General features: G+C 39.2%; 1 protein-coding gene across 5 annotated transcripts in view; it reads right to left on the bottom strand.

Annotated features, from left to right (window-relative positions):
* Window positions 1–15,636, bottom strand: part of SH3D19 (SH3 domain containing 19) — a 176,733-nt gene that overhangs the window by 9,418 nt on the left and 151,679 nt on the right. For all 5 annotated transcript variants that reach the window (XR_013446517.1, XM_078069306.1, XM_078069305.1 and 2 more), the window contains 9 exons: window positions 14,226–14,294; window positions 13,903–14,043; window positions 9,747–9,819; window positions 8,387–8,517; window positions 6,214–6,272; window positions 4,209–4,411; window positions 3,693–3,745; window positions 1,245–1,431; window positions 733–830 (listed from right to left, as the gene is read on the bottom strand). Coding sequence is in view for 4 of the 5 variants with exons in the window: in XM_078069306.1 (XP_077925432.1) it covers window positions 733–830; window positions 1,245–1,431; window positions 3,693–3,745; window positions 4,209–4,411; window positions 6,214–6,272; window positions 8,387–8,517; window positions 9,747–9,819; window positions 13,903–14,043; window positions 14,226–14,294 (1,014 nt within the window). In the remaining variant the exon portion in view is untranslated. The remainder of the gene's footprint in view (window positions 1–732; window positions 831–1,244; window positions 1,432–3,692; window positions 3,746–4,208; window positions 4,412–6,213; window positions 6,273–8,386; window positions 8,518–9,746; window positions 9,820–13,902; window positions 14,044–14,225; window positions 14,295–15,636) is intronic.

Below are 15,636 nucleotides of genomic sequence, written 5' to 3' on the forward strand. Positions count from 1 at the left end.
AGCCTGCTTCTCCCTCTCCCACTCCCCCTGCTTGTGTTCCCTCTCTAGCTGTCTCTCTCTCTCTCTCTCTGTCAAATAAATAAATAAAATCTTTAAAAAAAAATAAAATAAAAAAATAAATCTTTAAAAAAAAAAAAGAAGTACATGTGACTCTTAATCTCGGGGGCATGAGTTCAAGCCCCACATTGGGTGCAAAGATTACATACATATATACATACACACATAAATAAGCAACCTCTGCATAGGAACTTAACCTTTTGGGATCATTTCCCCAAAGTGTAGTCAGTATCTTTGTGGACAAGACTCCAGTGTCTTATGAAGACTGCTGCAGTGGCCAACTGTAATAGGTACCATCTGATTTCTCCACTGATTTCAAATGATATGACAGTAACATGCTGTAAAAGCTATGGAGAGAATTATCCTTCACTAGGGCTACCAATGAAAATTCTAGTATTGTTGAGATCAGATGTTACAAGACCTAGGAATAAGGAATTCGTTTGGGGATTGTGGGGCTATCAGGCCAGTAAGGTTTTAAAAGTACTTAAACGCCTTGCTGATAATTTAAATGTGCCCTATTCACCTTCTCTAATCTTGTCCATTAGAGTTAGGGTCTGAGATCTGTTCCCTCCTGGCTAATGATCAATACTCCACCCAAATGTTCCACTCTTCAGTGGAAGACAATTCGAAATTTATAGCTGTTTAATGCAGTTATAAAAAGATACACATTCTGACCTTGAAGGAAAGCTCATCTTCATTCTCCCCATGGAAATCATATAAGGCTTTGGCCTTCTTCCCCTTCAGTGCTAAAGCAGACATGCTTTTTGCCTCAGCTGTGAAGACATCAAAAATTTAAATATATATAGAGAGACATTGGACTAAAACACAAATCAAAAATTTTAAGAAGCCCCCTGCTTCTCACTCCTGGGACAGAATAATTTCAAATAATTTTGAATTTACTTAACTTGCAAAAAGATGATGTTTTCTTACCAGGAAAACAACTATACGGCATACATTTAGTAGACAAAATTAGCCATTATTATTAAGTGAAGGCATTTTTGTCTTTATTTTCCCCCGTATCTTCAACAAAGTATATGAGAAGAGTTTGCATACATTTATGAATCAACTCTTTCAAATGCAGGCAAACAAGTTAAACTGAGCATGGTTGGAGGGAAAAGGAATATCTATCATTCCAAAGGTCTTGGGCTCCCCTCTGAGAGTAACAGTCATTTCTGCAGTTGCCATACCTGGGCAGGGCCGCACGAAGACTGCTGGGAAGATCCCCTCCCTGTCACGCAGTCTGCCCTTGCACCACTCAGAGTCCACGTGCTCAAGGATCAGGATCCGGTCTCCCCTCCTGAAGGATAAGTCATCACTTGTCTCTGCTGTAAAACTGTGAAGGGCTTCACACCATTCTCCAGAAAGACTATTATCCTGTTACAAACCGGAAGTTTGGTAAGAAATGTGAGATTTTATTTGACATTGATGTCTATAAAGCTGAAAAAAGTAGTGGGGGAAAAAATGCTGAAGGGTCAAAGATTTCAAAGCCTGAAGGCTTCTTTAAATCACCCAAGACTTTATGTCTGCTACCAACTTTCAGAAATAAAAGTTTCCAATAACTTTTTTCTTAAAATAGAATTCCAAATGTCAGATACGATGAGATTCGCAGCTTTTCTGCTTTTAAGGTATATACAATGCTTAAGCAAAAACTTTTTGCTGATTGTGATCTTAACATCTGTAACATGAGTTACATTAAAAACATTAGGTAAAAGCATATGGTTTTTATGTATAGTATTTATGACACTATGGAAAAATTCTGGTGAAGCATATAATTTTCAGTGAAGCTCTTCTTTACCTAAATTAGGAAGGATCAGAATGGATCTGTTAATTCCAGGTCTTTACCTGATTCAGAGGCTATCAGATTCCATTGTATGGGACTTCATTAATTCATCCTTTTAATTTTATGAGGTATAGTTAGCGTTAAGGTTGGTAGGGTAATAACCTAAACGTGGCAGGCTAGTTGATGGAATGCTCCAACAAGAATGCCTTTACCCGGGGCGCCTGGGTGGCTCAGTTGGTTAAGCGACTGCCTTCAGCTCAGGTCATGATCCTGGAGTCCCAGGATCGAGTCCCGCATCAGGCTCCCTGCTCAGTGGGGAGTCTGCTTCTCCCTCTGATCCTCTTCCCTCTCATGCTCTCTGTCTCTCATTCTTTCTCTCTCAAATAAATAAATAAAATCTTAAAAAAAAAAAAAAAAAAAGAATGCCTTTACCCCACACACATCAGAGGAAGGATTTGCTCTGCAAAAAGGTGTCTCTGCCAAGTCAGGATGGGAACACTATGTTCGAGGAGCTCAAGCAGGGAGGAGAGGAAAATGCGAAGGAAAATGCGAAGGCAAAGGCTTGGAGCCAGACAGGTCTGGGTTCTAGACCAAAACTCAGATTCGTCTTAGTGTTGCTAAGCGTTGTTGTGAGGACTGAAGGAGATAATGCAGGGAGCATGCTTGGCAGAGTGCCTAGCATACCTCAAGTTTGCCACAACTGATGGCATATGATACAAAAACAAAACAAAACAATAAACAAAACCCCCTCTTGCTCCTGCACTTGAGTAACTGTATCTTCAAGAATGGTACTTTCAACTCCCAAGAAATGCAGGCACTACGTGCACATTTCCTTCTGGAGAACTGCAGTCACCCTCTTTCCTGTTTGACTTTATCAGTGGGCGGGGATCAAAGAATTTAGAGACACACAGCCCAATTACCAGCGACATTTTGATAAACAACGACCCCATCAGGCTCACTCTTCTAAAATAGGTCATAAAAACAACGGAAGTCATCCACATTCCTATTCCGTTTAACACTTTTGAAGTCATGCTATACAGCATAAAATTTTTAATACATTTTTTCTCTTTCCCATTATAAAAATAATACAAATGTTCCCAAACATTTGGCAAGCTGGAAAATGTATGAAGAAGTAGGGAAAAAACCCACCCCCCTATAATCTTACCACATAAAGGCAACTGCATGTTCGCAACTTAAGTATATTTCTTTCTAGTCTTTTTATGCTATATATTCAATTTCCCTATAACGTATGTTTTCCTCCCATGACATTTATTTTATAAATCTAGTATTCGTGGACTCAGAACATTCTCCTAATAATGGTCACATTTAGATTGCTTCTAATTTTTTCCTATTATAAAATCACCACTATGACCATCTTTGTGACTAAAATCTTTTTTTTTTTTTGAAGGGGGGGAGCAGGGGGAGGAACAGAGGGAGAGGGAGAGGACCTCCAGCAGACTCTGTGCTGAGCATGGAGCCCCATGTGGGGCTCAATCCCACGACCCTGAGACCACGACCTGAGCTGAAACCAAGAATCGGATGCTCACCCGACTAAGCCACCCAGGTGCCCTTTAAAAATTTTTTTAGTATCAGTCACTTACAAGAGTATCTCTTTTATGAATATTCTAATCATGTCTCTTTCCTTGTTTGCTGTCAGGGTGTGCATGTCTTTCTAACCCATTTGTATGAGCTCTATTATACACAATAAAGACAGTAACCATCTATCCATTTATTTCAAACATTTGCTCCATGAATTGAAAAATGGTTTATAACATTTTCTCTTGGTAATTATGATTTTAATATTCTTCCCAGAGTTGAAACCCAGTTTTAATAGTTGCCTATTCAAGCAGCCTACCTGAGAATTTGCACCATAATCATCTTTTTTGGTCTTCGGTGGTACCTTTGTGTCTATGTTAAAGAAAAAGAAAAAAGTTAGAACTTTAGATAGATGTAAAGACCATGTACTAGTACTGGAGAAAAACCGCAGAGAGAGTAAAAAGTCTGGGACTCTAGATCAGTCTCTTCATGTACTGGCTATCTCTGACTGCTACCATCCTCTCTGGGCTTGTTTTCTTTACTGTAAAGTGGGGGACACACATTAGTTATACTAGGTAGTCCACTTCTGTTTAAAAGTTTTTGATTCTTCGCCATTTCTGATATGAAGCTATTGCTAATTACCTAAAACACCAAAATCAGATCTTTGAGAGATTATAACAATGGCTATCCCAATAATGACTATTACCATTTAAAAATAATTTTTCTTTCTACTTTAAAAAATATGAATTATTAATCAGTATTAAGTATTATCCTATTATTTGGTTTAGTTGAATTAGGATAGAACAAAATAAAAAACCATATTCTTCATACGCACTTGAAACACTGGCACCAGAGGTGGGATGGTCCTCCACGAGTTCTACAAAGTTAAGGGGGAAAATCCCAGTTCTTTCTCGAAGTTCTCCTCTGGCCCATTCTTCATTCACATACTCTTTAAGAATAATAATTTCTCCCTCCGAGAAACTTAACTCATCCTTCTGGTCTCCAATATATTCAAACCGAGCGATACATCTTGGGCCTCTGAACAAAGAAGATCATGGTTATGGGTTAAACTAGAGAGTACTAACTTTCAAAATGCTTTAAAACCTTCATTTGGTCTTTCAACAAATATTTATTCTGTGTTACTATGGAACAAGATACACTAGGCATAATTTAAAATTTTCTGTGGAAGAGAATAAGGTATATTTCTAAATGATAGTCCTTACCTTTTAGGTATGAACACATTCACTCAAAAGGCTAAAGAAAAAAAAGGCTAAAGTCAAGGTCACAGAGTACATGCAGAATTCCAAATGAGTGCCTGAGGGGCCAGTCTACACTGGCACATCTTTTGATCACCTTTATTTCATTCCGTGTCTTTGTATGGTTGGGCCACAGAAATCCATAGCTGAATCCGAACCCTCTCAATCGTAACTGCACTGAGTTTAGGAGTGCCAACCCTGAGAATCTCAGGGCAAGACATGAAACTTCCGTGGCAGAATGCAATGGGCATCAGCTGGACAGAAGAGATGCTCAATATATGTTGAATCATCAGTGAGTTGTCTATATAGATACATGGTCTTCACAACTACAAAGTTTGAAGAAAACAAACTGGAAAAAATGTAACAGTCTTAACACTGTTGTTTTAAAGATGATTTCTGTAATCACCTTTAAAAAGGCTTCACTTCTGAGAATGAGAACAATCTTTTAATGATCTGCAACTGTGACTGAAAATAAGATAAAAGTAGAGATAAAACTGTGTCTCCAGAAGGCATGGTTTAATACCAAACCTTCGCTTTAAGGCTTTAGAAAGGAAGTCTCAATAGCCACAGTCAAGGGGATGCAACTGCCTGAAGAGACAAGGTTGGTCCTGGCACCAATCGAAGTCTGATTTAAGTCAGGTCAATGGATCAGCGGCTGTGAAAGCCCACTTTAAATTCAACCTGCTGACACAGTAAACACTGCTTAAAAATTGGAGAAAAACTGAGCCTGAAATAGAATTCAACTATTGTGACATCAGAAGTTTTCTTATTTGTGGTAACCTTTGCATTTATTTTCTGAAGTCCCTGGAGAGCATCTCCTTATGTCTGACCTATTCAAAGACAGGTTTACAGTCTTTAGCAGGTAGTGAATTCTACTAATTTGCTCATCTAACTGGAATATAGAGTTGCACTGTGTCAGTGTTTTAAATCACCAAGAATTACAGTGGTGCGTGAAAGGGTATATAAATTCATGGAAAGGTCTTCAGACATAAAGGAAGACCCCTCCAACTTAACTCTTCCTTTACTTTCTTCTCATTCCTCTTAAAAACAAAACAGTGCAAAATGTCTAGCAGTTTTTGTAGGGTTCCGATTTCTATAGCGTTAAAATATTTTCAGTGACAAAAATAGCTGAACCTTCTAGGGGCACCTGGGTGGCTCAGTCATTAAGCGTCTGCCTTCAGCTCAGGTCACGATCCCAGGATCTTGGGATCGAGCCCCGCATCGGGCTCCTTGCTCTGCGGGAAGCCTCCTTCTCCCTCTCCCACTCCCCCTGCTTGTGTTCCCTCTCTCGCTGTCTCTCTCTCTGTCAAATAAATAAATAAAATCTTAAAAAAAAAAAAAGATTTTATTTTTAAGTAATCTTTACACCTACATAGGGCTTGAACTTACGACCCGATCAAGAGTCACGTGCTCTTCCAACTGAGCCAGCCAGGTGCCCACACCACTAAAGCTTTTTAAACAAGTTTTCCTCATAATTACAAAGACATACTGAGAAGGTGAATAATCACACATATCTGAAGTGTTTTAAGTTTGGTAATTCTTCCTCCTTTACATTTTGTGCAAAAGAACACAAATAAAACTTACTTAACACAATGAGTTGAAATGGATTCTCTTTTCCCATTTCCTCTTTCTGGAATGTCAATCTGTAAAGATAATGTCAAGGCAACAATTTTTTGTTTTCAGATTTTAGTGAAATAAATGTAAGGCTAAGTAATTAGGAAATATGGGATTGAAATGAACCAGTCTAGGTATTAAACTGATGAAGTAGTACCATAGGTGCTGAAAGGTAAGAAATCCAGAATTTGCGTTTTGAAAAAAAATATGTAACCTGGGATGTAGCCTCTCTTGAATAGCCAATCAATCCTCTTATTTGCTGGAATAAGCACATTGATATTGCTCTACCCCAGACTGGGTTTTCTCTCTCCCACATCCTCTAAATTGAAAACTTCAGATGAGGAGGACGGAAGACAGAAACCAGGCAGCAGGCACTCATGCACCACCCCACCTATTTCAAACCATTGGTAGAATTCTGCCAGACTTTCCTGAACCCCAAATAAAACCTTTCAATCAAACTTGTGGGTTCTCTCTTTTTCCTCACTCTGGACCATTTTCTTTTCCTTCAGTGTGAATATGGAAGGAAGAAAGGAATGAGTACTCAGTGAGCATCTATTAAGTGGCAGGCACTTTATAGAAGACCTTATTTACAAGGCTCAGTAGAGCTGGGTTGTCATAAAATATTTGACCATAACGCACTAAGTCTGAAAACTAAGTAAGGTTTTGAAGTTTATATGAAATAAATCAGCACCCTTCCTGGTAAATTCTAAAAGTTTTAAAACAATTTTTTAAAATTGTAGGCTTACAAGTGGCATTTATACCAATAATGTGGCAGATTTGGTGTGACTGATTTCAGTGTGGTCACTGTGCTTTTTAAAGTACTGCTACATTGGGCAGAAGAAAAATGAGGAAGAGTGCTAAAACTAACATTATTCTTAATATTAATTTAGAGAATGTGGTAAAGAGTTCTCTAAAGAATCAGGGCACATATATACTGGAAAATTTTTAAGACCCGCATTTTAGAATTCAAGAGACTCAAACTCATTTATATTTGAAAAATACAGGTTTTCTGTTGTTTTGTTTCCTAGGTTTCTGATGTAATGGAAAATCCTTGGCTTTCTCCCCTTCAAATAAGCTATTAATGCTCAACGATTTAAGCTAGTTTTATTGATATCTTCCAGCATCAGTAAGTTCTATCAGAGACTGAGTCATACTCTTCCTATTGATATAAATGTTCAAATGGCATTCTGATTTTCTCTCCGTGTTTCACAGATACCCGGGCTTAGCACTGGGGGGCTCTACAATATGGACTCACATATTGTAGGCTGTGAGGGCGTAAAAAATTCTGATGCTTTAATATAATTTTTCCCAGGGGCACCTGGGTAGCTCAGTCGTTAAGCGTCTGCCTTCGGCTCAGGTCATGATCCCAGGGTCCTGGGATCAAGCCCCGCATCGGGCTCCTTGCTCTGAGGAAGCCTGCTTCTCCCTCTCCCACTCCCCCTGCTTGTGTTCCCTCTCTCGCTGTCTCTCTCTCTGTCAAATAAATAAGATCTTTAAAATATATATACATAATTTTTCCCAATCAGATTTGAAGTTATTAAATTGTGAAAAACCATGAATGGACCACTACCTCCAATGAAAGTACTTTAGTAATCCCAAATCTTTTTTTTTTTTTTTTAAGATGGAAATAAATGGGAATGGAAAGGATGAAAGAAACCAAAAGTGAAATGTACTCCAAAGAAAATAAGTGGCACCATAACCTCAGAAAACATTCCTTTGGGACTATCTGGTACTATTTAATTGTTGTTTACTAAAGGTTTCAAAGAGTTAATATATATTCCTTTGGGACTATCTGGTACTATTTAATTGTTGTTTACTAAAGGTTTCAAAGAGTTAATATATATCATTTAGTGCCTACCCACCCCTCCGAGTTGGTTCACCAATTGACCTGCAGTCATTTTCCACCTTAGGATTTCAAATAGCATTTAGGCATTAAGTTCCAATACTCCATATAATATAATAATAATTAATCATAATCTAGTTGAACAAACCTTTATTTTTTGAATTTTCCAAATACCAGATGCATCAATGGAAGAGCATGAACTAGAATATAAGAATCTAGGCTTCTGTTTTTTTCCAAACTGCAAGTTACACAGAACCCACAGAATATACGACGAATTTAAACAAGCACTACCCTACTTACAATTACTTTGACGTAGTTGGCAGGAAATATGCCAGTCTGGTTTCGACATCTCCCTCTATACCAATCTGGGTCTATTTTTTCCAGAAGATAAACAATTTCTCCAGAAGTGAGGTGCAAATCATCAGCTTGCTCTGTAACATAAAATTATAATTATGTATATGATGAATTCTCTAGGTTGCAGATTTGATTAAAGCAGAGCACAAAGTAACATTTACTTCTGTCCACTGAGGCAGTATGTTCTAGTGATTCTGAGAACAGATTACACCAATCAAACTGACTTAAAAAATATACTATTTTTGGGAGCATATTATTATTATGAGCTTCCTCTTTAAAGACCAAATTAGATGCATTTACCATGCATTGATTGATAGGTAATGGTTAAAAAAAAAAAAATTATGCTGGCCAACGGTTCCTACTGGGTCAATATAAACCCTTTGCTGAATACATATGGAACAATGAAAGATTTTATAGACATGGTATAATAATTACTATTCTCAATCATGCTTAAAAATCATTTTAATCTCAAAATATTAACTAAGGGACTACTACAGCTCTTTAGCAAGCAAATGTACTCACACTAAAATAAAAATCATTCTACCAAGTAGATCAAAAGAGGTGTTAAATAAATCAGGAGTTTATTTGTAGCCTTGTAATCCTGGATATAAAAGGTATCTAAAAATTGATTATAGGGACGCCTGGGTGGCTCAGTTGTTGAGCGTCTGCCTTCGGCTCAGGTCATGATCCCAGGGTCCTGGGATCGATTCCCACATCGGGCTCCCTGCTCAGTGGGAAGCCTGCTTCTCGCTCTCCCACTCCCCCTGCTTGTGTTCCCTTTCTCGCTGTGTCTCTCTCTGTCAAATAAATAAATAAAATCTTTAAAATAAATAAATAAATAAATAAATAAAAATAAACTGATTACAAAAAATGTATATTTTCATCTTGTAAGTAACAGCTAAGCTATGTGTGCAGGTTTTCTAACTCTTAGGAGAAAATTATTTCACTTTTTAAATTAGAATGAATTTCACTGTAATTATTAATTGGTATGCACTGTTTTTAAAGAGTTAAAAGTTTGTAATTGGTAGGCAATTTGCTATTTGTTCATTGTAAGGGAACACCCCCATGCCCCCCCATTCTGCCTCCCCTCACTCTTTCTTATAGGGAATTTCAAAGGCAAGGGAATGCAGCTAAGCTCTCTGGAATGGCTGGGTACAATCGACCGACCCTTCCTGAAGGCAGGGTGATAGATCAGATGGAACTCTCTGTTGGCACAGAAAATGAAGACGTCCTCGAGAGGTTAACTCAGGGAAGATGACTGCCTGGGGATCCTAAGGCTCTAGCACTTGATTATTTATGTGCTTACCTGCTGGAAAATCATGAAGAACAACAGCATGAGGGGCACTACTGTCAACAGGCTTCTGAGCATGGTTTGGATCCTGAGTGGGGAAAACAGGGCTTTGAGTGAAGTGTGCAGGATAGATGCTGGATTTGCTATTCACTCTGAGACCATTTTTTTCCCCCTCATTTGAATCCTCTTGACAGAATTACATTCTGAGTACAAGATGCAAACCACACAGTTGGGCCAAACAAGGAAATCATTATCAAGTTGAAAAGGCATGTGTCCTTGCCAAGGGAGGACAGAAATAACGCTCAATTGTAACATTCCCCAGCATTTTTTTGAAACCAAGAGAGTAAAATAAAAGGGAATTAACTTTTTATTTTTATTATTATTTTTTAAAGATTTTATTTATTTATTTGACAGAGATAGATACAGCCAGAGAGGGTACACAAGCAGGGGGAGTGGGAGAGGGAGAAACAGGCTTCCCGTCTAGCAGGGAGCCCGATGAGGGGCTCGATCCCAGGACCCTGGGATCATAACCTAAGCCGAAGACAGACACTTAACGATTGAGCCACCCAGGCACCCCTATTATTATTTTTTTTAAAAAAACTGGTACCATTCCACTCTGAAGTAGTGGTTTTTGATCTGTGTACCTTGCCAAGGTCGCTTTTTCCTTAAATTATGATCAGTAGTAAATTTCAAGAACAGAGCCTTAAAAGTTGAGTCTTCATTAAAATGGTAAAAGAAGAAAGCTCTGCAATTTATACTCTCTTGCCTTTCATAATGAAAAGACCTAATGACTTCCACAAAAGTATAATTCGCAAAAAGTAAAATCTATTTCATTTATTACCACTTAACTGAATGCTTTCTCTAATTTGAAGGCCAACAACACTACTTCCCATGCCTCGCCTGGATTTTCTATTTAATCTAAATGGTTTATTCAACAGTAATTCTAAGTAAATTAGCAAAGAGAATTCAATATTCTCTACCCATGTAGCCAACTTCCTAGATTGGTTAGGGGAGAGCGTATAGTTGAAGAGTGACCTTTTCTCATTGACAAGCAGTTGTTATTCTTGTTTAATACGAACAGACAGGCTTAACATCCTCCTCCTCCTCCTCATCTAATCTGACTAAAAGGTATTATTTGGAGTTATAACTTAAAACTCTTCAACACTCGCAAACCTGTGAACTAAATGAAGGCAGATTTATTACCTCATCTTTCAACCAAAATGCCCCCCTGCAGAGGCATTCTGTATTCTCTCAAGTTAGACGAACAGAAATACTAATTTAGGCCAAGACAGTAATGGCTAATGGCAGCTCACTATACTAGCCTACCAAAGTAACCCTGATATTTTCTTGGAAGCTGCTCAGTGCTTTTCTCTAAGTAAATGAGCATGATGGGAATTTCAGGAGTTGTGGAAAGAGCTATGAGGTATTTGCAGTCGGGAGGGGCTTTAAAAAACCTATTTACTTCAGTTATTATAGGTGTGTATGTGTGGTTTTCATTTTTTTTCTGATTTACACCTGTGGAAAAAGGAATAACTATTCAGTAAATGGTGTCAGGCTAGATGGCTATCCATTTGGAAACAATCAAGTCGGAGGCTTACCCCAGACCAAACACAAACAAGATTCTTCAAAGGGCCCTACAATCTGAGCATAACCAAGCCTGCGAGGGTGGATGAGGCGGGACAGTAACTTGAGCCTCCCAATTAGGTTTCCCTTCTCTGTCTTCAACGCAAGGACTTCCTCAGCAAGGCTGCTATCAACCCGGCCTGGCAGCTGAGGGGCAAGAGGCACAGGCTCCACAGGGCCGGCCACAAGGGATCGGTACGACTCAGACCACGCCATCGGGGTGGGTGTCTGGGACGTCGATCGAATATATTCCACAGCTCTTTCTAATAGGACTATAATTGCTGATACAAATGAGTCATAAAAAATGCTAATATTCAGCATGTACTCACTATGCACTACTCACCAGGTTAAACAGCTTATATGCATTAATTAGCTCTTCTAAGTTTTTAAACCTCTTGGAGGTATCATTCACAGACCATAAGATCCACCCATTTAAAGTGTACATAGTTTTTGCAAATTCACAGAATTGTGCAACTCTCACCAAATCTAAGTTTAGATCATTTTTATCACTCCCCAAAGAAACTCCCTCCCCATTAGCAGTCACTCCCCCTGCACCTTCCCTGTGGCCCTTGGGCAACCACCAATCTACCTTCTGGATTTACCTCTTTTGTACTTTTTATATAAATGGAATCAAATCAATTCTTAAAAAACCTGTGGCATTATCACAACTATTTCCCACATTAAAAAAATGAAGTTTACGGGCGCCTGGGTGGCTCAGTTGTTAGACATCTGCCTTCGGCTCGGGTCATGATCCCAGGGTCCTGGGATCGAGCCCCACATCGGGCTCCCTGCTCTGCGGGAAGCCTGCTTCTCCCTCTCCCACTCCCCCTGCTTGTGTTCCCTCTCTCACTGCCTCTCTGTCAAATAAATAAATAAAATCTTTAAAAAAAAAAAAAAATGAAGTTAGAGAGGTTAAAGAACCACCTGGGGTGATGTATAGTGAACTGAAACCCAGCTCGCTGGAACATAAATCTTTGCTCACAACCAGGCACTAGGTAACCATCTCCCACTTTCCCCATGATCTGAGACATGCAACCTCAACTGATAATGTTCACTACTTTCTGTTTACTAAGGTAGGGGAGAGTAGAGCTCATTTTTATAATTTTTTACCTTAAAACTAGGCTTACAAATAGGTAAGTTTTATTTTTCTAAAAAAATATAATGCTAGCCATGAACCCAGAGTCTAAAGGAGGCTTCATTTTTGTATCGCCAGTAGTTGGCCAACGGAGGCCAGGTGTCTTCAAGTCTCTGGTACAAGGGGAAGGAAGGTAATGTTCAAAGTGGAATAAACTGGGGCACCTGGGTGGCTCAGTCGGTTGAGTGTCTGCCTTAGGCTCAGGTCGTGATCCCAGGGTCCTGGGATCGAGCCCCGCATTGGGCTCCCTGCTCAGCGGGGAGCCTGCTTCTCCCTCTCCCCTCCGCTCCTGCTCTCTCTTGCTCTTGCTCTCTCTGTCTCAAATAAATACATAAAGTGGAAAAAACTTTGGACTGTTGTAAAAGAATAACTTCTAATTGTTTTTAGCTTCTATTTTTTTTTTTTTTTATCAAGGAAAGCTTTTTGGCAGTACAACTCCTACTATTACCCACCAGTGTGTTCTGAGAGAAGGACAGCTGTGACAGATGGATAATGCTGTACCAAAACAAAGAGAAAATGAGCAACAGGAGAACTTTCCCTGTGTGGACTAAAGTTAGAATTTCAGTATCCTAGCTGAGACTACTTTAACACATACCTTCTCTGCTCTCCAAAATACCAATTTTTACATTTCTTAGCAAACTTCAAAAGATAAACTGCCTTCTAAGAAGAAAGAATTGGAATAGATTTTGAAAACTAGGTCAAATGGCAAACCAAATACTTCCCCTTGAGTTAAGTGATAGGTGGCTATTATTTTTCATGTGTGCCCCGTTAACTAACAGATAGTGAAAATTTACCTGGATAACTTAAGAAGCTCTTTTACAAATATACCTCTGTAATAAATCATTCAGTGCAATTTTTCTTGCTAAACAAATGACCTTCAACAATCATTGCATTCTCCCAGGCTCCACAAATTCGTTAGGCCTACACTGTGACTTTAGGTTGTTGGATTACATTTCATTTCATTATTTTGATCAGATAAAGATTATGGTCAGAGAAATAAGGGTTACTCTATGCTTAAATCTTAAAGGGAAGTGTTTCTTAATGTCAGACTTAGCATTTATAGGGCCCCCTTAAAAATAATTATCCATTCTGGGAGAAAACTAATCTCTGGCACTTTGGCAAACATGTTTACATTATTTCAAAAATAAATAGCTCTCGCTCTGGCCACTAAGTCAGCACGAGATGAAGCAGGCTAACCACATGGTAGCCATCCTGTGTAGAACAGTGATTAGCATAGCAGTGGCAAGTCTTTTAGAAGTAATTTATTCTTAAAATGAAATAAAACGCTACCGTAATTTCTACTCTGGTTAAAATAAACGTGCTAATAAAAACCTGAGGATGAGATATAATTAATAGTTCTATGAAATGTGCTGCCGTGTGTGATATGAGGGCTGTGCAGTATTAATTCCTTACGTTTGGTCTGCTTCTAAGATGTTCATCAAGTGGGGTGATAATCTGTATCTGAGACAGGTGAACTCTGCCAATATCTTCTCCCTTTTGGCATTCCAAGTAATTATTCGCTGCCTGCTTCAGCATCACAAGTACGTCCCCACGCTGTAAGGCACAATACCACACTCTGAGGCAATTATTATTTAATAAAACATTATTACTTTTTTCATATTTTAATCTTTGGAGCCTAAAGCATTTAATAATGTGTAAAGCACTAACAGAGGCCAGTGATTTTCTTTCTTTTTTTTTTTTTTACAGTAGTCAGTAAAGAGCGAGCTCTACTTTACCTTACAGGAGAGTTCTCCAGGGTTTTGGGAGACAATGTCTTCATTGGCAATTCCATGAGGCACAGACAGCTTAAACACAAACCCACAAAAGGATTATTCGCAATCAAATAACCTCCTCATAAGCTGCTGGTAATGTGGAGATTTCACATGTGTGCCTAAAGCGCACCTTCTCTAGTAGTTGAACTCTTGGCTTGGCTCCCTCAAGCTCTAGATCTGGTGGGGCCTGCCATTTCTCATGGATACTCACAGTCCTTGGGGATGTGCAGTTGAGCCCACAGGATGATGGCTTAATGTGGCTACAAGTGCCTTTTAACAACCACAACCTGGGAGTTCTGTTCTGTAGGACAAGGCCCACCAAGTCCCCTGAGCATCTGGCTCAATGCTCAGCACCCGACTGCAGTCTGTCAGGATTGGTCTTTAATACAGGGTCCTCAATGGCTGTCTTCTGAAGGCTGACGGGGGGCTGGAGCCTCCGCCCTAGTGCCTAACTGACTGCTTCCATTTGCCTTGAATCTCATTTTCTCCTAGTCTCTTTGATACCAAGTGTCTAGTTAAACCTAGTTCACTGCCTGACCCTGGTCACTTCCCGGCCTACCCAGCTGTGTGATCTTAGAATGGCTTTTCTATCTGCAGCCCACCCTGGCCAGACGGCTCTGTTCCCAGCCTTGGTAAATTCTGGCTGATGAGTACAGGTCAGAGGGCCTATAAAATATAAAAGGCATACCCAGGAAATGTGAGCACACAAGCTCACTTCCAACAAGGAAAGGGAGGCTGCTGGGACCCTTCGATCACTCAGAAGCAGACTCAAGAGTGCAAGGATGTGTGGCCCTGTAAGGCTGGGTTGGGTGCTGTTGATTCCCAGTATCTCTGTGAAGAGTCCCAGGCTCCCAAAGTAACCAGATTCCTGATTAGCAATTTAATGAAAGGATAGCCATGGAAAAAATGAGAGATTTAAAGAATTTAAAATAATAACAGTGGCTGATGTATTGAGTACTTCCTATGAGCCAGATACTGTTCAAAATGCTTTATGTGAAATAAATAACTCATTTATTCCTCACACCAACACTGTGAAGTAAATACTGTTACAATCTCTATTATACAAATGAGGAAAATAAGACATGGGAAGGTTAAGGAATTTGTTCAGGGTCACAAAGCCAGTTAGTTAATGGTAGAGCCAAGATTTGAACATAGGTCAACTGGCTCTGAGCCCATGCTCTTAGCCATTAAGCCATACTACAAGAGTAGTGTTACTAGCTGTAAAGTCAAAGAACACCCCTAGGTTTTAACAATTAAAATTTCATCAGTTTAAATGAAAATGAGTATACTACCTCTTTCTTATCTGTCTATACCCTTCCCTTAGAAGGATTAGAAAATCCTAAATGGCTTAAGGTGGAAACAGTTTCCAGCACAA

Source organism: Halichoerus grypus, chromosome 3 (genome assembly GCF_964656455.1).
Source record: "Halichoerus grypus chromosome 3, mHalGry1.hap1.1, whole genome shotgun sequence".
Lineage (NCBI taxonomy): Eukaryota > Metazoa > Chordata > Mammalia > Carnivora > Phocidae > Halichoerus > Halichoerus grypus.